The sequence below is a fragment of the Gadus macrocephalus genome, chromosome 3 (genome assembly GCF_031168955.1).
Source record: "Gadus macrocephalus chromosome 3, ASM3116895v1".
In the NCBI taxonomy this organism is placed as follows: domain Eukaryota; kingdom Metazoa; phylum Chordata; class Actinopteri; order Gadiformes; family Gadidae; genus Gadus; species Gadus macrocephalus.
The window spans coordinates 8,400,445-8,426,157 of record NC_082384.1 but is presented as its reverse complement, the minus strand read 5'-3'; the positions used below and the strand labels follow the sequence as shown (position 1 = coordinate 8,426,157).

General features: G+C 44.2%; 1 protein-coding gene across 1 annotated transcript in view; it reads left to right on the top strand.

Annotated features, from left to right (window-relative positions):
* ube2o (ubiquitin-conjugating enzyme E2O) overlaps positions 1-25,713 on the top strand; it is a 34,547-nt gene extending 8,834 nt beyond the window's left edge. Inside the window, exons 4-22 of the mRNA XM_060047024.1 lie at positions 7,929-8,026; positions 8,138-8,201; positions 9,178-9,321; positions 9,534-9,643; positions 9,951-10,101; positions 10,488-10,548; positions 10,739-10,895; positions 11,049-11,204; positions 11,564-11,718; positions 11,913-12,025; positions 12,467-12,598; positions 16,214-16,303; positions 17,099-17,429; positions 18,051-18,436; positions 18,825-18,990; positions 19,126-19,262; positions 19,502-19,705; positions 20,968-21,025; positions 21,551-25,713. Of these exons, the coding sequence (XP_059903007.1) occupies positions 7,929-8,026; positions 8,138-8,201; positions 9,178-9,321; positions 9,534-9,643; positions 9,951-10,101; positions 10,488-10,548; positions 10,739-10,895; positions 11,049-11,204; positions 11,564-11,718; positions 11,913-12,025; positions 12,467-12,598; positions 16,214-16,303; positions 17,099-17,429; positions 18,051-18,436; positions 18,825-18,990; positions 19,126-19,262; positions 19,502-19,705; positions 20,968-21,025; positions 21,551-22,461 (3,624 nt within the window). The 3' untranslated portion in view covers positions 22,462-25,713. The remainder of the gene's footprint in view (positions 1-7,928; positions 8,027-8,137; positions 8,202-9,177; positions 9,322-9,533; positions 9,644-9,950; positions 10,102-10,487; positions 10,549-10,738; positions 10,896-11,048; positions 11,205-11,563; positions 11,719-11,912; positions 12,026-12,466; positions 12,599-16,213; positions 16,304-17,098; positions 17,430-18,050; positions 18,437-18,824; positions 18,991-19,125; positions 19,263-19,501; positions 19,706-20,967; positions 21,026-21,550) is intronic.

The window sequence follows — 25,713 nt, the reverse complement described above, 5'->3', positions numbered from 1 at the left end:
AAAACCTTAATTTCTCAGGCTCTATAGCAGATAAAAACATCAGGTAAAAGGCATTTGAGAGATTAATTCTTTGGCTGTCAACTTGACTGACTTGCTTGGCCATAAACTTCAACTGCATATTTTAAAAAAATCAATAGACATCAAAAACATCAAGAACATTTTGAAAATCAATACAGATCTGCTTCTATGTCTTACTTTTGAGGTACCAAAGTGACAAGTGATAGACACTGAAACACAGATATAGAACAAAACAAAACAGAGGGTTACTTCTTCTTTACCTAATAATTTCAATTTTAATTAATGTTCATTTTCTTTGTTGTATTATTTTGATGGATCATATTATCATCATATTATTATCCATAATCATCCATTATTATCAGTGACTTGTGACATAACGTATTGTAATTAGTATCAGGATCAAATCATTATCATCAGGCATGAATTATTATCGTAAGAATAATCTATAATTGTCATTTGTATTGTTTTTATGTATCATATTATTATCCAAATCATCCATTATTAGCATTGCTCAGCATAGAGGTTGGTTTGCGTTATAAGACGCATCCACATTTCTTCCGTGAAGATATGGGAGAATACATGCACCGGTGTTATAACATCTGGCATTGGCAGCTCGATCTTTATGCCAGGTTGGCGATTGAATGGAATCTTTTCCCGCGAGTGAAAGTTGCCACTCTTCCACTCGTTCGCGAAGCCTTCAAACTCGCTCAAATCCTCTTCTTCCCCAAACATCGCTTGAATCCATTGCTCTCTTACCACGCGATCAGATGGTAAAATATTTTCTTCCAAGTTATCTAATTCATCTAAGTTATCTAATTCAGTGTCTTCGATGTCACTACCTTCACTCGAATCTGCCATATTCGATCGCTTCGGCGATTTAAAGTTTAAACGTCCCACTGACTAAAACATGATCCACGTGTATTTTGACCAATAGAATGCTTTGCTATTAATTAAAAAAAAATCCCAAGCATCTCGTTCGCTCAACCCAAGAATATATCAACCAATCACAGTGAGTATAACTGGTCATGTGCCTTGAAAAAGACCGCATTGCTGAAAATGACACAGACGCGTTTCCCGGTCTCAATGGTAACTACGCATAGATGCGTGTTCCGGTCTTAAAGGTAAATACACACGTATGCGTGATCCGGTCTGAATGGGTTAACAGAAGCATCATCGTAACACTCATAACACTTATTACTGTGACTGCTGTAGCATTCACACTCTAGATATTGAAATCTTTATTATTCTTATTTTTATTCTTCTTCCTTACGTTTTTTGGTCTCCAACTCTTCCGCCATACTTTCAGCTACAGAAGCCATTCAACTATCAAAACGTTCAGCTCTTTAACGACATGATGGCTATCTATCAGTGTTTTTCAACTTTTTAAACTATTCAGCTTTTTCCACCTCTGGTACTTCAACTTCTTAAGACGTAACTCAATCAATTTTCCACCGTTTATCTGCGTTCAAACTAGGGTTGCCGATACGGTATTACCGGTGATGTGTTTTTTTTTGTTTTTCTGTAATAAAAAACAAATTCAGTAAAAATGAATAATATAATTAAGAAAATTAAAATGTGTAGAATAGGCCACAGTTCTGCTCTGTGCGGGAGAATTGGCGCGCCGAGAATTGACGCGCTTCCTTACAAGACCGGTAACTAGGGCTGAAACTAACGATTATTTTAATAATCGATTAATCTGTCGATTCTTTTTTCGATTAATCGATGAATCTGATAAAAAAAAAACATTTGGAATTGCCGCATCTTTATTCAAAAACTGAACATTACTTCAAATTTACAGTGCAGACTGAAGTGTTAAAACACCAGGTTATTGCTCCAACGTCCCGGAACTATTAAAAGTAATATTAAAGAATAAAAAAATTTAAAAAACATAACTGGGATAACGCAAAAAAAACCATACTGTATGATACTGTATGTGAATGTATGATATACTTTTATATGTATATAAGGGATGTCCATGGTTAACAGGTCAAACCTATTGATACCATTTTCGAGAGTCCTTGAAATAGAATATTGTAATATTGCTTTAATTGCTGATAAGATGATGATGGTTCAAGACAGGACATTAAATGGGTCATAATTCTATCTTTACTATCTATTTTATATTACTGGGAAAACAAGTTTTCACCAAATCTCAATTATTATTTTTTTTCTGTTGCATTTGAACGCATCAATCATATTACTGAGCCAACCTGAACCCATCACATTTGACACCGTTTGTGACCATTGGTCAGTTTTTTTTTTTTAAGCTAACTAGCTCTATATCCTGCCGATTTTAACATGGATTTAAAAACTGCATTACTATTTTTAACTGACTTTGTACACCGTCCGGTTGTGTGATTACTACCGCTGCTTTGAATGACTGACTCCGAGCCCGTCTGCACAACGTCTGCTGCAGCAGCAGCTGACAGAGTTTTCGGTTGGACTAGATGGATACTCGGTTGAAGGAGTTTTTTTAACCCAAAGACAGTGAAGGTACATGACTTTTATGTAGGCCTACAGTCCAGTTTTAAGATATGACCAACATACAAGCTGTGTTCGCTCACACTAAAGCTCGCTGTGGGCGGGCATGAACCATGAACCAACCTGTCAGCGGCTGGCTGTAAACAGTGCTGCGCCTATGAGTAACTTATTAATCGCACGACACAACGAATCGACGACCAAATTCGTTGCCAATGCATTTAGTAATCGATTTTTATCGATTTTATCGATTCGTTGTTGCAGCCCTACCGGTAACCATAGCAACGCCGGTAAACATCCCCCGCGAAGCCCAAGGCCTAAAAAAAAAAAGTTTGGTTCCTGTTGAGGTCATGGGTAGGTAGGGAATTTATTTTATTTTTTTATTTTATTTTTTCCAGCGGCAGCGAATGATGGGTAGGTTGTTTTCATTTGAAAACGAGAAAATTCGCTCATCCTTGTACAGAATGAATAGGTGCTGTATCAAAACGTAATTATGGTTTGCATAAAAAAAAAAATATATATTTTATTTTTATATTATAAAGCTCATAAAATAATATGGGTCGCACATAAATTGACAGGGTCGGTCGGAAACCGGAACCAAACAACATATTTTTTTAGGCCCAATCCCTACGTGAGCTCCCCACGCTACGGCCATCCGGAGGCGCACAGAGCTTTTGGCCGTGATATTATGATATATACAATTATATTATACTATTGTGTATATAGAACGTTATATGACGCCGAGAATTGGTGCGCTGCCAGCCGCTGTCGGAGTGTGAGAGGAGAGTTGATGGACAAGATGGCGGTTGACCTATAGTTTCAAAGTAATACCGTTTATACCGGTGTTGACACAAGCGTATTACTCGGTGTGAAAATGTCCACACCGCGGCAACCCTAGTTCAAACCATTTAACAAATCTACACACTCTTCAATAATATCTAAACGGAATTTCAATATCATTTAAACTTTCTTCAGAATCAGTTTTAGTTTCGAACCGTCATATTCTACAGTTGGTCCAGTTGAAGCCATCTGCCCATTCTGACACTTAAATTACTTAAGACGTTGTAACTCGGTCAAATTTCCACCATTTACCATCGTTCAAACCATTAAACAAATCAGCACATTTGTATAGTCTTCAATACTATCCAACAGAATTTCGATAGCATTTATACTTTTTTCAGAATCAGTTTGTTTCAAACCGGCATCGTTTTCAGTTGCTCTTATTGTTTTCCGTTGACACGCACACGCACACACGCACACACACTAGCTCCGCCATTCTCTTAAAGAGACACACAGGCAATGCCGCCGCCATTCTCTTAAGGTACGGCCACACCAAACGCGTTACCCGCGTACCACGCGTCTAAAATCGGCAATTTTTCCATAGGGAAGCATTGGTTTACGCGCGTATGAGGTGCGTATCATGCGTACCAAGCAACATTTTACTCGCGTTAGGGGCGTATGAGGCGCGTATATATACGCGCGTACGCGAGGAGTTCGGAAAATTGAACTTTTTACGCTCATACGCGTGATACTTAGCCGCAATAGCCAATCAGCGTGGAGCTTGACCCGACGTCACTGGCAGAGAGTAGTGACCCTTGCACAGAAGCATACGGCCGACATCTTTCTTTATTCTGGGTGGAAATAGTAACATAGTTACGCCATTAAATGCGTTTATGGAAACATTTTTAGCGAGAAATGTGCATTTTACTTTCATAATGTTCACTCGGTGAATGTGAAGGATGTTTGGTTTGATAGTTATGACGAAGAGTGAACGCTCCGTTCACTTGCATGGACAGAGTCTCTGGTTGCTAAGCAACCTCAACGTCTTAGCGGACTATTTCTCTGCCCATCAACACTACGAATGCTGGAAACACACCAGACACACCATGTGAAGTTATTTAACCCGATTATTGTTATTTATATCCGAGATTATTTAATCTAACCCGATTCAAGCTCTATCATGCACCCAGACACGGCGGCGTTTGGGTTTCCTTCCTCGGACTCCTAAATCCAGCGCAGCCACAGGCGCGTAGCTGCGTATGTAGGACCATTTTTGACACAAAATGGTCAAGCAACATTTTAGCTGCGTTACGCGCGTACATGGTACGCGGGATACGCTTTTGGTGTGTCCGCACCTTTAAAGGGGACATATCATACCACCAGGTGTGAGTGTGATTAGCCATTACAAGCTGTTTTCAAAATGTGCAGCATAGTGACATCACAGGTGGGCGTGTCCACCTAGATGTGTGCTGGATAGATCAGTCTACCAGCCTACCCAGTGGACTGTAGCATGCGTTGCTCATCTATGTGTCACACATCTAGGTGGACATGCCCCCCTTTGATGGTACAATGCTGCACTTTACATAATCACATTCACACCTGGTGGTATATGTTTTCTTTAAAGAGACGCACGCACGCAATGTCTCCGCCATTCTCTTAAGACACACACACCCACGCGCCCTTACAAATGCACACACCGCTTTATTCCAATTCGATTTTAACATTTTGAAATCACTGGATTAAAGCTAATCAACATTTCTGCTGCCTACTACTCCTACCATTACTACTACTCCTACCATTACTACTACTCCTACCATTACTCCTACCATTACTACTACTCCTAATACTACTACTCCTACCATTACTACTACTCCTACCATTACTATGAATACTACTACCATTATTACGAATACTACTACCATTACTACTCCTACCAATACTATTACTACTACCAATACAACTACTACTTCAGCTACTAACTATTACTTCAGCTAACTATTACTTCAGCTACTAACTATTACTTCAGCTACTAACTATAACACAAGCAATAAATCCTTCTATAGTATGACTAACGCAATATTGTAAGCAGTCAACAAATAAACTGCTCCTTCCTTTAGGCCAGGCCTTATGTGTTGAGATGAATCAGAGGCCGGACTCGAATACTACTGCCCTGGTAACAAATCAAAAACTAAAGTGCAAAAATATGAAAACAAATATGTTGCTCTACCACTCTAAAAATAATGTAGATAACTCTGTTTTTGTAATAAACATGTCGTATGTAAACATGTGCGATTTGACCACCTGTCCGCAGAACAGAAGTAGTAAAAAACTCTGCAGATTTTTGCTCTGCTGCAGCTCTCCGCTTTCATGTTTTGAATACCTCCAGTAGGGCAGCCTGGCCATACATGTGCGGGATGCCGTGCTGTTTATCCTGTGTCTAGCTGTAAACATGTAGGGCCCTATGAAATCCGCAATAACGAAAACGCGGACGGAATCACGGAATTGGACAATAAAAACGGAATCAACTGATAATTTTTTTATACATATATTTTTTTTTATTATTTTATTAAGCAGGAAAGTATTAAAAGTAACAAAGTTACAATTTAAAACGGGCCTGTCTTAGTAAAATAACTGATTTCCAGCAGGTTCCTGTTCTTCAGCACATATAACATGCAACAGGGACAAGGCACATCAGACGTCACATTTACAATATGCAGCGGAATGCAGCGGAATTCGCCATTATTTTGGTGAAATTCAGTTTCGAGGGAAAAGGGAAACAACACAGGTGACATTAACGTCACTGAATGTTTAGCAGTCACTCGCACAACAATGTTAAAAAAAAATCCCTGGTCCACCACGCAAACAATAGGTCCCGCTCCTAACAAGAAGCCGAAGAAGTTGAAGCGCCCGTAATTCGGTTTTAACCCCAAATTCAGAGCCGAACAATATCCAAAACACTTCTATCACTGTGTTTTGTAGAATATGTCAACATACTATCGATTGGAAACGCAAAGATACGTGCGATGACCACTTGAAGTCCAAAATCCATATGAAAAACAATGAACGCCGTAGCCAGGGCACGCCCCTTCAAACAACAATTTGAGTTTATAAAAAAAGAGTTTATAAGCACTTTAATATTTATGTCATGTTTTTATTTGAAGCACTAAAAACAGTGCAATGTTGTGATGTTTTAATAAATGTAGTCTTCTATCTGATTAAATTGTATTCGTTCGCACTTATTTGACACTCGTTCTGATGATTTTAAGTGTAAAAACGGAATTAATGAAAATTAAAACGGAAAAAACTGAATTTGGAAAAAAATAAAACGGAATTTGGAAAAAAATAAAACAGATTTCATATGGCCCTAAACATGGCCTTGGTCACCATGTTGATCATATCGTTCCCTATGAACTCCGCGTTCGTCAGAGTAAATTTGCAGTTTTGAATCTCATTCATACGGAATTATGCTCGGGATCATTTTGATTAGTGATCCCTGCTGGGTATTCGGCCTACTTGGTAGGGTTTTTGTCAGTTTATTTTTTATGTCTGGTTCACCATTGTGAACCATTATGGCAAACCGTGTCTTTTTTTTTTTCTTTCATCGCAGCCTGTGCGATTTCAGAATCTATGTTACACGCTGACCTACCGCGCTCGTTATTCCCCCGGGTAGTCAGCCCGTAACCTTATGCTGCTATCCATTTGGAGGGTAGGCTGGTACGAACGACCAGCTTCAGCGAGAACGTGACGTATTTCCCTTGCTCCAGCCTTCCAGTTTGCCATTTGTGTCCGACGAGTTTGAGCCGAAAACTATTTTGGAAAAAAGAAATAATCCAGTGTATAATGGTTGCCAGCCTTTACAGAAACATTAACATTGCAAGCCTTTTAAATTGCAATAATATTTTGCCATTTTTCGCAAATTTTAATTTCAACAAGTGCTGTTGTGTTTCTGTATAGCCTCTTTAGCAAACCAACTTAAACACAACTTTACATTGAATTGCACGCAAAGCAAGACCGTGCAATGCATAAATCGGTGACCGGATTAAAGCAGCAATGAAATCAAGTGTCTAAGAGGATTACAACCACATTACAACCACCAACGTGGTACAAATACAAAGAAAATGCAGCTCAACCCCCATTGACTTTGGGCGCATCCATCTTCTTAGCTACTCACGGCAACGCTAATGAGCACCTCAACACCGCCCCCTCTGTGTGATGTCAACACCGACCCTAAGCATAAGCACACTAACGCTATCCCTATTCCTCATATCGTAACAATCTCGTTCCATTACATTGCGTTTGAGGGTTACACTTAGATTAATCGTTTAGCCCTAACGGGTAGTCGACTTATCTTCACTGATTTAGACCTCTACCCGTATCCTGGTGCATGCAAGGAGTAGACTCATTATTAGATTTATGAGCAACACCTCTGTTTATCCTAAATTACTGTCTCCTGTATAAAGGATCTAATTAATCCATGGCTATCAACTGGATACAATCTGATGCCTTGCATATATTATTTCACTTTCTTATAACGAATGTAAGTCGTTTAGGATAAAAGGGTTAGTCTGCTGAATGCCCTGAATGTAAATGATGGTCAATCTTGCACATAATGTGGAGTTTCATACGTGGACTAATCCTGCTCCTCCTTCCAGTCCTTTATGTATGGGGACTACATCGCCTATGACTTTTGGCTGGGGAAGGTTTATGACCTGACCAACCTCATCATCCTCAAACTGTCCAATGGAGCCAGGTAGAGTATACTTGCATCAAAGATGCATGTATGTCAAGTGTGTCCAATAATACCCAAATTGTTGGTATAAATCAACCCAGCTTCTTTGTCTCCTGCTCTGTCTTCCTGTAGGTGCTCCATGAGTGTGGACGACGGTGCCAAGCTTTACGATGTCTGTCCGCATGTCAGTGACTCTGTACGTATCTCAAGCCCTATACAGAAGAGGCTCTTCTACTTCGCCTGGTTCTAGGGATTCACTGATACGATGTCTGTGTAGTTGAAATCTTAAGATTAGCCGTTTTCTTTTATTTTACTGTTTATTGCCTGATAAGTACTCCTTCTCTACCCTACAACGTACTCCTATTCTACCCTAGGCAAGGTGACGTTACGTTAGTCAACGGTGAACCTGCGTTTATTTATTTTATTAAAAAATTGTAAACATGGTAATTAGTCCTTCATGATCGTCAACAAGGTAATCCATGGCATGCTATCACTGCTACTGAAATAAATGTAGAAACAATTATTTGGGGGAAAAGGTGCACCAGCCACATGGTTTTGTGTGGATCTGTCTGGGCAGTGATCGACTGCGCCGTCTGAGAGATGGTTGAGCTTTTCGCAAACTTATCGTATAACGTCAAGGTTGACGTTTTTTTGAGCATGGATTTATTTAGTACCCGTGTCTGAGGGTTGTGCTTCTTTGACATGTATCGCTAGAGCGTTTTGCGCATTTCATTTAGAAACATCGCATTACTCATCATAACGCTCATAACACAAAAACGGTACTAAGAATTATATCACAAAGTTGCCGTGGGCCATAACCATGGCAATAACACGGCCCACGTTTTTTCAATCTCATTGTTGGTTTTCCCGCTGAAACAGTGGGGTCGCTGGCTCTTTAAACTAACAGCATTATTAAGGACTCGTATCGGTACTCTGTATCAGCAACTACCCAAATGAAAGTACTTGTACTGTCTGAGAAAAAGTGTAATCTTTACTCCCTACCTCCTATTCCCCTCCTTCTATTTCTCTCTTGGCCCCTTGCTCCCTCTCCTAGTTCTCTCCTCACTCCTCTCCTATTCACTATAGACGCACGTCCATTGGCAGACCTGAATGATGTCCATATTGATGGGTGTTTTCTCTTGTTCATTTTCTCTCCTTGCTTTCGTTGTTAGGGAGTTTTTTACGACGAGGCCTATGGCTTCTACCCCGGCCAAGTTCTGATTGGCCCAGCTAAGGTATTCTCCAACGTCCAGTGGTTGTCCGGGATCAAGCCTGTGATCTGCAAGAAGTGCAAGTTCAGGGTGGTAGTCGAGGAGGTGAGACGATGGCCTGATTCGACTGACTTTTTGTTTTTTTAAAGGGTCCAGTAGCTTCATGACTTCAAGACTGGGAAGTGGTTGGCTGTTGACGTTTGATCCCATTGGATTTTATTCCCCTATGGCCCCCGAGCCCGTTGGCGTGTAGCCTGTCGCCCTCGCTCCTGTCTTGACCTGCATCCCATTGATCCGAGTGTGGGTTTGGTGTTCAGGTGAAGGTGGTGGAGCTGAAGGTGACCTGGATCACCAAGAGCTACTCCCCCAAGGGCTCGGACAGCGTCTTCCCGCCCGCCTCCACCATTACGCTGGAAAACCTCAACAGGTAAACCCCCCCCCCCCCCCCCCCTTCATCTGCTGACCTGCTGGAATATGACATCACTTTTTTGATATTTTGTCGTTTGGACGGGTGTTTTTCTTTTTCAACAATCACTTAATCTATTTGAGTTCAATAAATGCAATACTTAATGGGACATCAAAGATGACGAGGAAAAGAATAGCCATTCCTGAAACCGTCGGCGGCAATGTCCTATGCTGCATTGGTTGTCCTTGTTTTCTACTGAACCGTCCTATTGACTTTGACTGTACTTGATGGTGTGAATCAATAAAAGCACAGTGAACTTGTAACCTAGGGTGCGGCGTCTGGGCTACTTTGACCACACCCAGAGACAACTGGGACAGCGTGCGCTCTATGTGTTCCCGGCTAAAGGCGATGCCACGCGCATCACCTGCGAAGGGCCCGAGGGGGCCACTCTGGCCACGGAGGACCCCGTCGCCAGAAGGGTTCGTGTCTGTTGTTTAAAGGTCCCATGACATGCCACCAGGTGTGGTGTGATTATCCGTTACAAGCCGTTTTGGAAATCGGCCCCTTATGACGTCACAGGAGGTCATGTCCTCCTAGATGTGGGCTGGATAGATCCGTCTACCAGCCTACCCAGTGGACTGTAGCAAACGTTGCTCATCTATCCGTCACACATCTAGGTGGACACGCCCACCTCTGATGTCATAAGGGGCAGATTTCCAAAACGGTTTGTAACGGCTAATCACACAACACCTGGTGGCATGTCATGTGACCTTTTATAAATGACCTCCTACTGCATGTTACAACGCAAGGCTTTTCCACTTGTGTAAACTCATAATGTCCTAAATGTGTGTTTCTTTGTGTGCAGCTAAAACGAATGTACAAAAAGGATGCAGGAAAGAAGACGACGGAAAAAGCCGACGCACAAGGTGACGAAGAACAACTGTGCACTTACACAAACAACACGGAAATGACTTGTCGTAGTCATAAACAGTAAAAAATCTGAAATGTGTTTACATTCTCCTCCAAAGCTTATATTTTACCACTGAGAAGCTCTTACCCTACAACTGGGATTTGAAAGCTTTTAAACCTTTTAATTGAACCTAGTGCTTCCTACAGATACCGTGCAGAAATCAGACGAGCCAGACCCGGTGAAGCCCAACAACAATGGACCAGCAGACGCCCAGCCAGACACCCAGACGCTCACAGGCAGCTGGGAAGAACCTGCTGAGCAGGATGCAGACGATGAGGCGGCCGAAGACACGGACGACAGCAGGTTGGTACATTGGTCCGGTCCAGCAGGTTATGATGGTCCGGTCCAGCAGGTTACGCTGGTCTGGTTCAGCAGGTTATGCTGGTCCGGTCCGTCCGGTGATGATGGTCCGGTCCATCCGGTTATTGAGGTTTGTAATGGAGTGTTTCTCCTCAGCTCACTGACCTCCTCCGCCAGCTCCACGGCATCCTCCCAGAGCGGTGGTCTGGCGGCCAGCCGTAAGAAGAGCATCCCACTCTCTATCCGCAACCTCAAGAGGAAACACAAGAAGAAGAAGACCAAGTTCTCCCGGGAATTCAAGCCCGGTGACAGGTGGGTCTACAGTAGGGCTGAACGATGAATCGTATTCAAACAGACATCGCAATGTACTAGAAAGCCATGTGTTAATCGCAAAGGCTGCGATTAAAAAAAATAAAGCGTATCGATAAGATTTGTATTTATTTTTCTTTTACAATTCAATATTTAAAGATTTTGTAATATCAATTCATCTCGACACATAGGCCTGGCCTAAAGGAAAGGGCAGTTTCTATGTTGACTGCTTCCAATTTTATGTTCATACTACAGAATGATTCATTGCTTGTTTAGTGAATAATGCAGAACAAAAAAAGAAAGAAAAAATAGTCGCATACTAAATCGCAATATTGGTCAAAATTGCGGGTGTGTGCGTGTAGGGTTGCAGTGGAGGTGATCTCCACCAAGACCAGGGCGGACGTGATGTGGAAGGATGGGAGTGTGGAGCTGGGGATCCGAGCCAACAACATCATTCCCATTCAGCACCTCGACAGTCATGAGTTCTGCACCGGGGACTTTGTAGTCGACACGAGACGTAAGCGGCTTCAAACCCATTTGGTTTTAACTGTTTTTTTTTAATTTGTTCTCTGAAGGAATGTTGTTAAATGTAGTTATTTAGCATGAGGCCTAATATGGGTTATGGCTGCCTCCCTGCCTCTCTCAGGTGGTTGGGCTTTGTTAGGGACTGTAGCTGCTATACGTAACCTAGGGGTGTGTGTCTGCATGCAGCTCAAGCACTGCAGGACCCAGGGGTGTATGGTGTCATCCAGTCCGGGGACCACAAGGGAAGGACATGCGCAATCAAATGGATCAAACTCAACTCTTCTAGCTCCGATGTTGAGGTTGGTCGTGTGTGTGCGTGTGTTTGTGATGTCTAAAGCCATTTACCTTTGGGGACAACGGGCATTATCCCTGGGATTCCGGTGAAGCCTCCTAACGGAAAACCTAGCCAAGACTTCATCTTGCCTGCGCTTATTTACATTATTTTGAGGCGTTTCAAGTCCAGACAACATTTCAGCTCTTCTCTGAAAAGCAAATGAAATGGTTGATCATCTGCATGCAACTCATGCCCACTTAAAGGTGAATTCTACCCGGAATACATGCGGAAACCAGAATGCTTCCGTTACCAAAATCTCGTTGCCTGCAGATATATTTTATATGGAGACTAGTATTGGATAGACGGACAGACTGCTGCAGAAGCTATGTTTCCACGTCACCTGATTGGATGTATCCCGGTAACGGGTTCGAAACGGTAACCGAGGTAACCATCTTGTGTACTGCAGGTGATTGGGGAGGAGGAGGACGTCAGTGTGTATGACATTGCCGAACACCCAGACTTCCACTTCCGCACCACAGACATCGTCATCAGGATATGGAACTCTGAGAACGGTCCGACCACGGACTGTGAGAACGAGGTGAGGCCCTCACTGTCTGCTCACGTCCTTATTACTGTACTTTCGGCCCGCTCCCGGTCACTGTAGATATTACTGTACTCTCAGGGGGTTCCAGGTCACTGTAGATATTACTGTACTCTCAGGGGTTCCAGGTCACTGTAGATATTACTGTACTCTCGGCCTGCTCCCGGTCACTATACATATTACTGTACACTCAGGGGGTTCCCAGTCGCTGTAGATATTACTGTACTCTCTGGTGGTTCCCGGTGACTGTCGCTATTACCGTATTTTCCGCACTATAAGGCGCACCGGAGTATAAGCCGCAGCAGCTAAACTGAATGATGTTTACATATATAAGCCGAACTGGAGCCCGCCGCTTAAAGGTGGGGGGGCGCGGACCGGTCATAGAGCCCATAGAGTTAAAGTTTGTAGACTGTAACCTGTAAAATCCATAGATTTAGGAGGTCCCCTAGTGGCCGTTAGCTATAAAATTCAAAGATTCGCCGAACCGTTATATAAGCCGCAGAATCGCAAAATGGGAAAAAAGGCGTGGCTTATAGTCCGAAAAGTACTTTTTTTTTTTTAAATCAAATTTGTTTTAGTTTATAACATACAAACAACAACTAATACATGAGACAGACCTACACCCCCCCCCCTCACCACCACTCCCATCCACAGGACTTGGTTGCTAAAATATCCAAGTTCTTTGGTATTGGACCATGTGTTCTTCCATATTGAGAATGTCCAAAATGGCAAGCAGCCATTGTTGCCTCTGAAGAGACTGCGGGGCCTTCCAATGTGATGCAACATTTTTTTTTGCTGCCGTTAGACCGGCCAGCCACAACCGCCTTTGTTGAAAAGAAAACCTTAAAAGAGAATCATCGTTCAAAAGGAGAACCAATGGAGAGAAAGGTACAATACATTCCATGATTACTGAAAGACAAGAAGATACACATTTCCAGAATTTGAAGACCTCTGGTCATTCCTAAATCATATGAATATAAGTGCCCGGAATACCCTGGGTTAAAAGTGTGCAATTCGGCGATTGTCTGGCTTCCATCAGGAATAATTTCCGGGGTGTACAATATGATCTCCAGACAAAATTATAATGTATCATCTGATGATTAGTGTTTCTTGAAGAGATTTAAATATTGGACCAGACTCTAGGTCAATTTATAACAGAAGGATTTAATGTCTTTAAAGTCTTTTCTCCATATATTGTCAATTGGCATAGGTTTGAATGTTGCCTTTATCAACAAGAAATATAATTTCGAGACCAGACCTCGCGTACCAATACAAGAATATATACAATGTATTGAATGCAGTGGTAGTTCTTGCCCCCAGGGGATTCTTAAGGTATTTGAAGCAGAACGCAACTGCAAATAGAAAAAAAGGACGACGTTGGTAAATTGAACTGCTGCTGAATGTCCTGAAATGAGCGAAGACTGAAATCTTTTGTAATATCAGAATTTATATGGATCCCTCTATCAGACCGGTAAGGAAATGAGCCAGGCCGACCTCCCAGTAGTAAGTCATAGTTATGAAATAAAGGAAAATGCTGATGAATTTTTATGTTGCTCTTGGTGTGCTTGCTCACCAGGCGCCAGAGTGCTAATTAAATGTGATATTACTGGCCCAAATTTAAGGTTAGAGTTTGAGAAATATTACAATGTACTACATCTTGCAGTCTATGTCGGAACACTAATTTCTCCTTTATCGGGCGCCAGGAGACAGAAATATCACTAATCAACCAAGAGTGCAGAGGGCGAAGGGTAAAAGCCCAAAAAAAAAATTGATACTAGGGAGATTTTGGCCACCTGCACATTTTCCCCTTTGTAAAGTGGAAAATTTAATTCGAGAGCTTTTGCCTTTCCAAACTAATTTAATTAACAGTGAATTCAGCGTATCCCAATATCCCCCTGGAGGTGGCAGAGGAATCATAGAACTGAAGAAGTTTATCCGAGGGACAACATTCATTTTAAATAGGGGTGTAACGATTCATGCGATGCATCGATTGTCAGTCCTACCGATTCAACTAAATCGATCTGCTAAAATAAATAAATAGAATGAATCGCTTTGGCTTCACCAATAATCGATATAAATGCTTTAAATCGTATGAATCGATTATGATTAATGTTTTAAGACTTAGTTTACACGTTTATTTTGTGAAGTGCAGCTCGGTAATCCGTAACTCTGTCATCAGCTAGTCAGCTTGCAAGGAAGTCCCACGAGTTTTTTTTTTCTCCCTCACCCTCTACTGGTGCATTTCAAACATGGCAGAGAGCGGCAGTGAGATTGTTAATGCACCAGCAAACTTGAAATCCAAAGTGTGGAAGCATTTTGGCTTCGCAAAGAATAATAGTAAAATTTACAAGGGGTGTCACATTATTGCATGTTTATTTCACGGATATAGAATTTTGGTTCAAAGTTACTGAATCGAATCGTGGTTTACAGAATCGAATCGTTCCAAAAAAAATAATTGTCCTTGAATCGAATCGCCAACTACTGAATCGTGAATCGAATCGTCTGAAGCCAAAGATTCACACCCCTAATTTTAATTATAGAAAATCGTGACTGAATCGAGGTTTGTATTTTAATCCATCTCTCCACAGCTCTAAAAATATAATTAAAATTGTTTTTAGCTGAAGAATGTATTTGAATACCTAAATAACGGAACTGTTTCACAAAGAGGATCCCAGAAAACGAAAAGAGAACCAATACATTTTATTTATTTAAAGTCTTTGAAAATCTGAAAAGGATGCGGTACAGATTGAGGGGCATTACCAAGATAAAGCAAAATGTCGTCGGCATACAACGATATATGTTGGTCTGTATTATGCACAGTTATGGGAACTTGGTGCTCCGATAAACGTATAGCCTGTGCAAGTGGTTCTAAGGATAAATCAAACAAAAAAGGGGAGAGAACACAACCCTGCCGACTGCCCCTTGCAACTGCGAGGAGCAGATTTTCCCCGTTAATACCATAGCTGTGGGATTGGGATAAAGAACCTTGTTCCCCAAAGCCCATATTTCTTAGGACTTGCAGACCCACAGATATCCCCACTCCAGCCGGTCAAAAGCCTTCTCTGCATCTTAAGACGAGAAAGCCTCCGGAGTGGGAACACTCTGGGAGGCCCCTATGATATGCAGTAAACGACGTCTATTGTCCGCACCTAGGCGGGTTTTAATAAAACCTGTTTGAAAAACCTGATATTACTGTACTCTCTGATGCTTCCCTGTGACTCTAGATATTACTGTACTCTTTGGTGGTTCACTGTCACTAGATATTACTGTACTCTTTGGTTGTTGCCCAGTTAAAGGGCAACCTCTTCCCTTTACTTCACCAGAAAGTGAAGGACAGATTATTATTTTTTTTTTTTTATCTTATCCTGTTGAATAAAGTTTGAAACTGTATAAGCTTTTGTTCCGGTGAAACCGATGCCAGATTTTACACTCATGGCGCCTCCATGATTAAATTCTATGGTCATATTTTTGGGCTACATTTTCTATGATTTTAAGATGAAGGTAGAGGTGTTCTTTGATCTTTCCTGTTCCTAGAATTGCATCGTTTCATAATGATGGTTATTTCAAATGTCAGTCTTATCCATACATGTTGTTGTATCCCTCCCCTTTCAGACGTCGGTAGGCCAGGTCTCCAGGGTGGATGTGAGCAGCAAGGTGGAGGTGGTTTGGGCCGACAACTCAAGGACCATTGTCCTACCACAGGTACCCTCTCCCGTTTGGTCTGTCGCCTCAATGAGGGAAACGAAGGGATCATGGTGCTTTCATTTCTCTTGAGTTTAACTGGTTTATGGAGTACGTTAGTGGTTTTATAGTTTGTTTTTGTAAGACTTTAAATAAAAGACATTTGCACCAGCATTTGATGGCAACGTTGAACACAATTTTAATTATAACCAACCGGTTCACACCTAAACTGTAACTCGGCAAAATCCCCTACACACATGGGCTTTATTATAAACAGAGGTCCCCAAAACAGTTTAAAGAGTCAGTGAACCCACCCCTATAATATTAAAAAGTGTTTTGGGCTGAGAGTTCCAGGAAAGAGAGGGACCCATCGGCAACTTTGAACTTTTTTACTGCGGTCGTTGTGTATCAGTGTTATAATTTGTAGGGATCCACTGATCAGGTTTATTTTAAGTCGAATACGATCAGCATTCTTTCTAATGCGTGATCAGCCGATCCGATTGGTGAAATACATATTAACGGGAAGTTTCTGAAAAAAAACGTTTGCTCAGACTCGGCTGCCTAGGCAGAGCGCCACACGTCTATACAAACCGCGACACCGGTGCCCCTTTTTCCTCTGTATCGGGGACTTATTACAGTAAATGTGATAAGATTGCATTATCGTTGAGGACAAATTTCCATGTTTAAAATAAAAATGGTTTGGGTTCACTGGCTCCTGAACGTTGTGTAAAGTGGTATCAGGTGGTTTTATCAGAGTCCATGAGCCAACATGGTTGTCTGTGCTGACGGCTAGTGTCTCTATGCGTGTCCCGGCAGCACCTGTACAACGTGGAGTCTGAGATCGATGAGACGGACTACGACTCCGTGGAGGAGACAAGCAGCGGGCTGTCCACGGGGGAGTGGGAGGACGAGACGGACAGCTGGGAGACGGACAACGGCCTAGCCTGCGAGGACGACTCCCACGCCAACGCCCCTGCCGAGGGCGTGGCCTCGCCCACCTCCACGCCCATGGGGTCCATCGTCACCCCCGAGGTCGCGGAAGGGGAGGGGTTGTTAGGTAAAGCCCTGGGCGCCACCAGTCCCAGCGGAGCCCGGCCCTCTGGCCCGGAGGAGGAAGGAGCTGCTGCTGCCACTGCTGCTGCAGGAGGTGGGACTGGGGAGAAACAAATCTGAATGTATAGGGGTGGGGGGGGGGGGGGATTGGTTCAAATGCCTAACTGCAGATGAAACATCTTTCATCAAATGATTTGGGTCATTTGTACTTGTATAACCATCCTGTAAAGAGAGAAATGCGTGTTGAGAAAGAAATTGGTTCTAGTTGACAATTTCTAAGACCTCTCTGAGCTCCCCGGTCAATTCGGAGCATCTCATCTGTGATTGATGTGGGGAATCCATGTTGGTTACCAATCACATGAGTGTTTTCCTGGTTAACAAAGGCAACACTTTTTGGGAATACGTACGTAGGGAGGAAGAAAGCAAAAAGGGATGGGCTGTTTTTTGGGGTTTAGTCATCATTTATGATCTCTTTGCACCTCTGAAATGTGACCTACAGCAGCTCCACTAAAGGAGGGGATCTTGCAGGTAAAATGTTTGCGTCCAATAGACTCATATTCTATATGATGCGAACAATTTTGTCCCGATGCATTTCCTTTCACAAACTTTGCTCAGAAACAGTTCGACTCTAATTATCGGTTGGGCACCCTGCAAATAAGAAACGTGCTCCGTGTGCCTTGAGCTCAACATGTCGTGTATTTATTGCTCCATCCAGGCACCACTCTGGGACGAGCCGCCGCCGCCGACGGAGCGTCCGACAAGCCCAGCAAGGAGGGCCCCCCGCGGGGCTTCAGGGAGCTGCGCGAGGCCCTGAAGATCCTGCAGAGCCTGAAGAACATGACCGTTGAGCAGCTGTGGACGGGGGGCTCGCCCACCTCCCCCACCTCGGTGGAGTCTGCCGCCGCCAGTCTGACCGCCGGCGGGGGCTCCACCCCCGCGGGCCCCGAGAAGCCCACCAAGGAGCAGCGCTTCCTGGAGGACATCAAGAAGCTGCAGGAGACCCTGAAGAAGACCCTGGACAACGTGGCCATCGTGGAGGAGGAGAAGATGGAGGCGGTGGTGGAGGCAGGTGGAAGTGTCGGAGGGGCCGGTGCAGCGGAGGTCAGTGTGCAACGGCGCTGTCCGTTGGCCACTCTCACTGTTCATCCATCCATTCATTCATTCATTGCTCAGAAAGTCATCCAATTCCTTTTTTCTTTGACACTAACGAATGGTTCTGTTTGGATGGAAAAGGTTTTTTTATACTTTCACTCTTTCAGGTTGTACTCTTTCAGGTTCCCCTTAGTTGATGGTCAATATTTTTGAATAAACTTGATACGTGTCCTACATATTTGTTTACAAAGTATTTTTACTTCACCTTAGGGGATATGTTAATTAGTAATATTTGAACCTAAGAAAGAAGTGCATTTGAGTGTGTCAAACTGTATGACGTCAGTTGATCCCCCTCCTCTGATCTCTCGCACTACGTCTGGTGGTGTGGCGTCCAAAGGCAGAGCGAGGGGAAGACCGGGTTCTGTCTGACCCTCAGTCACCCGTGGGTGCTCCTGATTGGCCCAGCGACACGCCCGTCCTCTGCCAGCAGTGTGGAGGGAAGCCCGGGGTCACCTTCACCAGCGCCAAAGGAGAGGTGTTCTCTGTCCTTGAGGAGGCCCCAGGTCAGTCACTGAGCCCCAGGCCATGTGGTACACTATGTACATTCAAATAATGGCTATAAACATTTCATGCAATCACATGCACCAGATGTGAAGCATGCCACAAGTTTCATGTGCTAAACGTTTTTTCTTCTGCAGACACGCACACGTTTAAGAAGATGGAGTTCCAGCCGGCAGAGGCCAAGAGGTTCTTCTGCACAGTGAGGAAGGAAATGGTTCTGCTGGCCACCTCGCTGCCAGACGGCATTATGGTCAAGACCTTCGAGGATCGCATGGTCAGTTCAGCTTTAAGCTTTAACTCACTTGATACCGCTTAGTTTGAGCCTACAGGGTTTTGTTCTGCAAAGAATCAAAGGAAACCCTCAATGTGTGTAGACACAAGCTAAAAGAAGAAAGGAGATGATAAAAAAAATCGGACTTCGACTGTTCTTTAGCCATCTCGTCAACATCGTCTATTGATGACATGAACATATCAAGGGTAACCATGCTGATCCCCCCCCCCCCCCCTTGCCAGGACCTGCTCTCAGCTCTGATCAAGGGTCCGACGCGGACCCCGTACGAGGACGGCCTCTTCCTCTTCGACATCCAGCTGCCCAACATCTACCCGGCCGTGCCGCCGCTCTTCAGCTACCTGTCCCAGGTCTCCGGGCGCCTCAACCCAAACCTCTACGACAACGGCAAGGTCTGCGTCAGCCTGCTGGGCACCTGGATCGGAAAGGTACGCAGAGCCCGTGTGTCGGTGTGTGTCCACCCCAAAGACTAACGCTTGGCTGGGCTCTTAGCCAACCAAGATTTGTTAGTCGAGTCGTCAAACTTTTGGTTATGATGATGAGCACATGTTTTTATTATAGCCTCCCAAAGTTTCTTGGCAGTTTCTTCCAAACTAGAATTTTCTTCACCAACGTTAAGTTGCTGTCCTGGTAGGTGGTGTCCCCGTGGGTTGGATGTAGGAACTTTTTAAATGTCCTGTTCCAAACGTTGTAACACCTTTCTGTTTTCAAAATTACCAATTAAAAATTATAGCCAGAGATATGCAGGCCATAAGCGTAGTCGAGGGGAAGGGGTTCCGCGATCTACTCTCATTTCTCGAGCCAGATGACACCATGCCATGTCGTCAAACTATGACTGTACGGCTGGAGAAAATGTACAGCGTAGCAGCAGCCTCGCTCCGTGAGAACCTGTCCTTAGTGGAGTAAGATGCCATCACCACCAATGCGTCGTCCTGCCAAGCCACCGTTGAAGATTGGGGTATAGTGGACAGAGTTGCAGCGTGCTTGCATGACAACGCGTCCAACAAATTCAATGGTTTCATGTCTTAAACAAATTCCGTTGCAAAGAGGAGGCGCGCAGCATCAATATCCTAAAATGTGTCGGACGACACATTTTGCCTATTGTAAATTGACATGAGTCATTGTAAACGTTCACAAACCTGCTCTATGCTTTGTGATATTTAGTTTATCATCATTTATATTAATGTCATAAAGTTGTGAGCTCCGCAACTGCTGCAGCCACAGGGTGAGAAAATATATATTTTTAAAAAAATTGATTTGTTGATTCTTGACTCCGACATGTCGACTCAAGAAATAATGAGTCGTTACCATCCCTAGTTAATGCAGACTTTCAATGTGTGCAATTTTTTGTTGTTTTTTGTTGTTTTTTTAGGACATGATCTAAGAATGCCTAGAATTAAATGAAGAAACAAAATATATCAATCAGCAAGATATATTAAATGTTTAATTTAGGACTATAGTGAACTATGCAATACTTTTTTTTTTTTTTTATCATTTGACTAAATGGCAATGTGTAACAAATGTATACATGTGCGACTTGTCATATCAAATGGATTCCACGGTCGGTGCTTCATTGAATTTGCTCACACAATGACAAAAATCCAATGCACAACCCTCCCCTGAGCAGTCCTGTGTTTAATCCCTTGGATGTTGTGGGTGTTTTCTGATTATTTTATGCTGTGGTCCACAGGGTAATGAGCGATGGACCAGCAAGTCCAGCCTGCTGCAGGTCCTTATTTCTATACAAGGTGACGAAACACACAACCCCCCCATAACATGAACAATGCCTATTCACAGACGCTGACGCCTTGCGTGTGAGCATGCTGCTATCATCTATTTGGAGACAATATAGGATACTTACTGGCAGGAATATCAGGCGATGAAATAGTATACATTTATTATACAGGGGTCGAAGTTCAGTGTGTAAGGAATTATGAAGTGCTTTGTACCTTTCATGTATACCTTAATATTAAATGTAAGAAAAAATAAATGAACAAAAAAATTAAATTATTTAAAAAAATAAATGAACAAATCAATATGAAAAAGCTGTTTTTGAGATTTAAAACCGATAATTATTGGAGATTTTTGATATAATGTCGAGAGAAAAGAGGGGTCCTTCCCAAATGCTGAGCTTTGATCAGTAATGTTCAGCTCCTCTGAACCCGTCGAGACCCCATGCTGTCCCAAGGGGAAACGTACCGGGCATCCCCTGTGACGGGTTGGGCCTGGGTGAACCGCCCTGGTTTTGACCCCGAGCTGTCCCTCCCCTCCAGGTCTCATCCTGGTCAACGAGCCGTACTACAACGAGGCGGGCTTCGACAGCGACCGGGGGCTCCAGGAGGGCTACGAGAACAGCCGCTGCTACAACGAGATGTGTCTGATCAAGATGGTGCAGTCCATGACCATGCTGCTGCAGCACCCCGTGGAGGTGTTCAGCCAGGAGATCCAGGAGCACTTTGCCTCCAGCGGCTGGAGGCTGGTGCACCGCCTGGAGGCCTGGCTGGAGCTCCACGACGGCGTGGAGCGAGCGCCCCCCTCCAGGGCCTCCTCGACGCGGGCCGCTCCGCACTCCAGAGACAGGCCTGCCGACGCTGCCCAGCCCCTGGACGAGCAGCTGGTAGCCCTGGCCCACAGCAGCCCCAGCCAGAGTGTGGTGGTGGAGGAGGAGGAGGAAGAGGAGGAGGAGGAGGGCTGCTGCTGCATCGTTAAGAAGGAGCTGGAGGACTCTGGGCTGAGCCCCTCCACCACAGCCATCTCCCAGCCGGAGCTGACCCTCAACTCTGACGGCGAAGGCATGCTTCCCGTCCACCTCCCAACGGCATCTGTGCCTCAGGCCGGTTCCGGCACTATCGCCACGACGACATTAACAACGACGACATTAACATCGGCGACCTCGGTCTCGTCGGCGGTGGCGGTGAGTGACGCGGCGGCGTCGGGTCCTGCCCCGACGTCTGCAGCAGCAGCGGTGGCTTCGACCGGTCCTCAGAGCCAGCCGGCCGTGCGTCCAAAGAAGCGCAGGAAGAGCTACCGCAGCTTCCTGCCAGAGCGAAGCGGCTACCCAGACATCGGCTTCCCGCTGTTCCCGCTCTCCAAGGGGTTTGTGAAGAGCGTGCGGGTGGTGATGCAGCAGTACCGGGCCGCCCTGGCCGCGGCCGGCATCCCCCAGCACGCGGAGGACAAGTAAAGTGCCTGCCCATCACCCCCAGTAACTCCCATTTTGCACCTCCCCACCCCCACTTCCTTGTCAAGCTCTTCGGTACGTGCCCTCGAATACGGTTCGGGAGTAGGAGGGTCCACCTCATCCGCATCCGGCCATCGAACCCAGTCCTCACCCCACAGCTCCCCCTGCCCTCTGCCTCGCTTATCCTGAGGTCTGCTGTTAAACTCTGTTCCCGCTCATCTTCCAGTTCTCCGTGAGGAGCCCCGGTGGGCTGGGAGGCAGGCCTCATTGGAGAGCCTTCAGGCACCTGCTCGGTCCTGGGATGGTTATGCTGGGAACGACCATTGGCAATCCGACCCTTTCTTATGCACACATACGCATTTAGCTCCAAGCCACTTGGAACCGCTTGTCAGAGTGGGGAACCCGCATACTTTGCTGCCCATCTGGTTGAGCACGTGGACTGGCCATGGTACGTGCGCGTGCGGGTCAGTCATTACATCAACAACATTCTGATGACCACTGGGATATATATATCGTAGAGGATGTTAAAGATGTGGATTTGTAACATACTGGCCTCACACTTCCCCCCCCCCCCCATCCACCCTTAAGGCGACACGGCACTACTGCTTGAGATGAAGCTGCATCATACTGCACTGAGACAGACTATCGTGTTGGGCAGACGGTCTGGCCGCTCCACAGACTTGACCAGGAGCAATCCTTTTCAGAGGTCACCTTATTGTACACATTCCAAGCTATAATGGTCTCTTCAACAAATAACTGAATGTTCTTAAACTGCCCACCACCACCTCCACAATAGCTACTTCACAATATTTATGTTCCCACCTCCTCCCTGTGGCTTCGTGATTCATTTTGTTTTTGGCTTTGATCCGTTTTGTTTCACCGCACTGACCACTCTCACAACACATCCAGACATAAGGGAACGTGAAGGGACTCATGTTTACATGCTCATCATCTTTAAGTCAGAACCACTACCATTATTTTGGCTGCTCTAAAATAGCATCAGCCTCACCACCACTACGTTCTACGTTGTCTAGCTAGTGTCCTCAATACCGCTACACAACACCTTGTCTAGCTAGTGTCCCCAGCAATCACTACGCACTACGTTGTCTAGCTAGTGTCCTCAGCGACCACTACACAACACGTTGTCCAGCTAGAGTCCAAAACAATGTTGTCTAGCTACCATCATTAGCCACCACTGCACTCCACATTGTCTAGCTAGCATCCTCATTCCTCAACAACCACTACATGTTGTCTAGCTACCGTCCTCACAAACCCCTATGCACCACCTTGTGTAGCAAGTGTCCATCCTTTCTCTGTGTGACGTATCAGTGTTTCACAGCAGAGAAAGAAGATGGAGAGAAAGTCGCTCTCCATAGCGCTTTGTAATTGGCTTGAATTGTGTTCAAATAAGAAAGGGGGGAGGGTTGCTGCAGAGGTACGGTTCAGTTCTCCTAAGCTTTTCCATAATCCATTACTTCTCATATCACTGCAAATGACACGATTTTGTAACTGGAGGGGAGGTAGAAGGAAAAAAAAAATGCTTCCATTCCATCATTCATCTCAAAATGTTGCCTTACTTGAATAGTTGATGTAAAACCATTGTATACAGGGCGTTTTGCACCATTGAGTCATTAAACCTCACTCGGTGAGGTTTCAGTGTTCGTTTGGATTCTTTTGTTTTGCGTTTGAGGAATTGGCGCGTCATTCATTGGCATTCCCCCACATTGATAACTGATAGTGACAGAAATGTTCAACTGATTCCCTGCTCTCTATTAAAACAAAAAAGCCTACCAACTGCCGTACAATAGTGAGGTTTGAGAGATCTGCTGTATGCTGAGGATCTATTCCATTAAGATGCTTAAGGTTTTAATATCAAAGTAATGTTTGGGTTGATGGTTATTGTGCTTTCGCTGTGATTTTTGTGTTATTTTACTTTTGCCACAATTCAAGCACAAATGGTTTATGACTGCCTTAACCCAAGATGGAGCTCTACAGACTTTCTCAGCTAGGAGCTAACGGCACCTAAGACCTCCTCCAGTATTATTTCTTTATTTTTTGTTCAACTATTCTTTAAAAGAATATACCGGATGAGTGGAGCTATGGGTGTTCTGCGCGCGCGCGTGTGTGTGTGTGTGTGTGTATAGGGGAGAAGGGAGGTGTTGGAAGGCGTTTTTCAGGTTCAGGTGGGCTGTTAATTACTGTGAAGAAAAAGTGCTGCGAGCCAATCTTAAACTTCCCTACAGGTCTGAAAGCTCTTGCTGGGGAAATCTGAAGTCTTGTTTACATCTTTAAAGGAACAGAGAACCTGGCTCCTCCTGTTGTCTTGCCAGATATTATTAATTATTGTTTTTGTACAGGTCAGTGAAACACATTGTGCTTGCTTTACCTGAAAAATGTACTGAGGTGGCTGTATTTTACTTGAATTACCTTTATTGCTGAAGTGTTCCAGGATGACAGAATTTTGTGCCAATGTTGATGGAGGACAAAATGTGTGCGTGTGTGTCGGGGGGGGGGGGGGGGGGGGGTTGGCTGGTGAAGCGTGAGAACCAAAAGCTTTGATCTAATATTTGGAACATGAGGTATTAAACGTGTTTTGCATTGCTTTGTTTTTGCCACTTTTTGCTTTTTATTTACTTCACCGACCATTCCTCTAAATAATGAACTCTAGTTGTAGCAACCAGGTTTTCAACACACTCTCCCCCCTCCTGGGTACTTACTTCCTGTTCGGCCTTTTGTGTGACATTGGATATTTCTGCTGCCTCCAATTGGCTCTTGGACCTGTAGCATGTAGCCGAATCAGCTTCCGTCTTAACGATCTGCGCAACCTTTTGTTTTGTAGTCTTGTTAAAATCTGTAACCTGAAGCTTTTGCAACTATATCACACACAGACCCCCTCAATGAAAGTTGGAGATGTGAAGCGGTTAGTTTGCTGCCCTATTCGACACCGTCTCATACTAAGCAATTGCAAAAATGGAAAATGTGAAGCTATTCTGCAACAACTCTGTTCAAAAATCCAATGGGATGCGTAGGACACAATGCTATGTTAAGTTTTCTATGTTTGTGTTCATCAGCCAGGTTCAATCATGGTTAGGATTCTTATTAGTGCGATATATTTATTTTACAGCCAAAGCATGTAACATGTCGCTTTAAGCCCTCTAAATGGGCGACCCACTAAACTTGACTGTATGATGTCTACATTTCCACAGTGGCCTGTTGATATATTTAAAAATAATAAAGTTATGATTTTTAACCTGA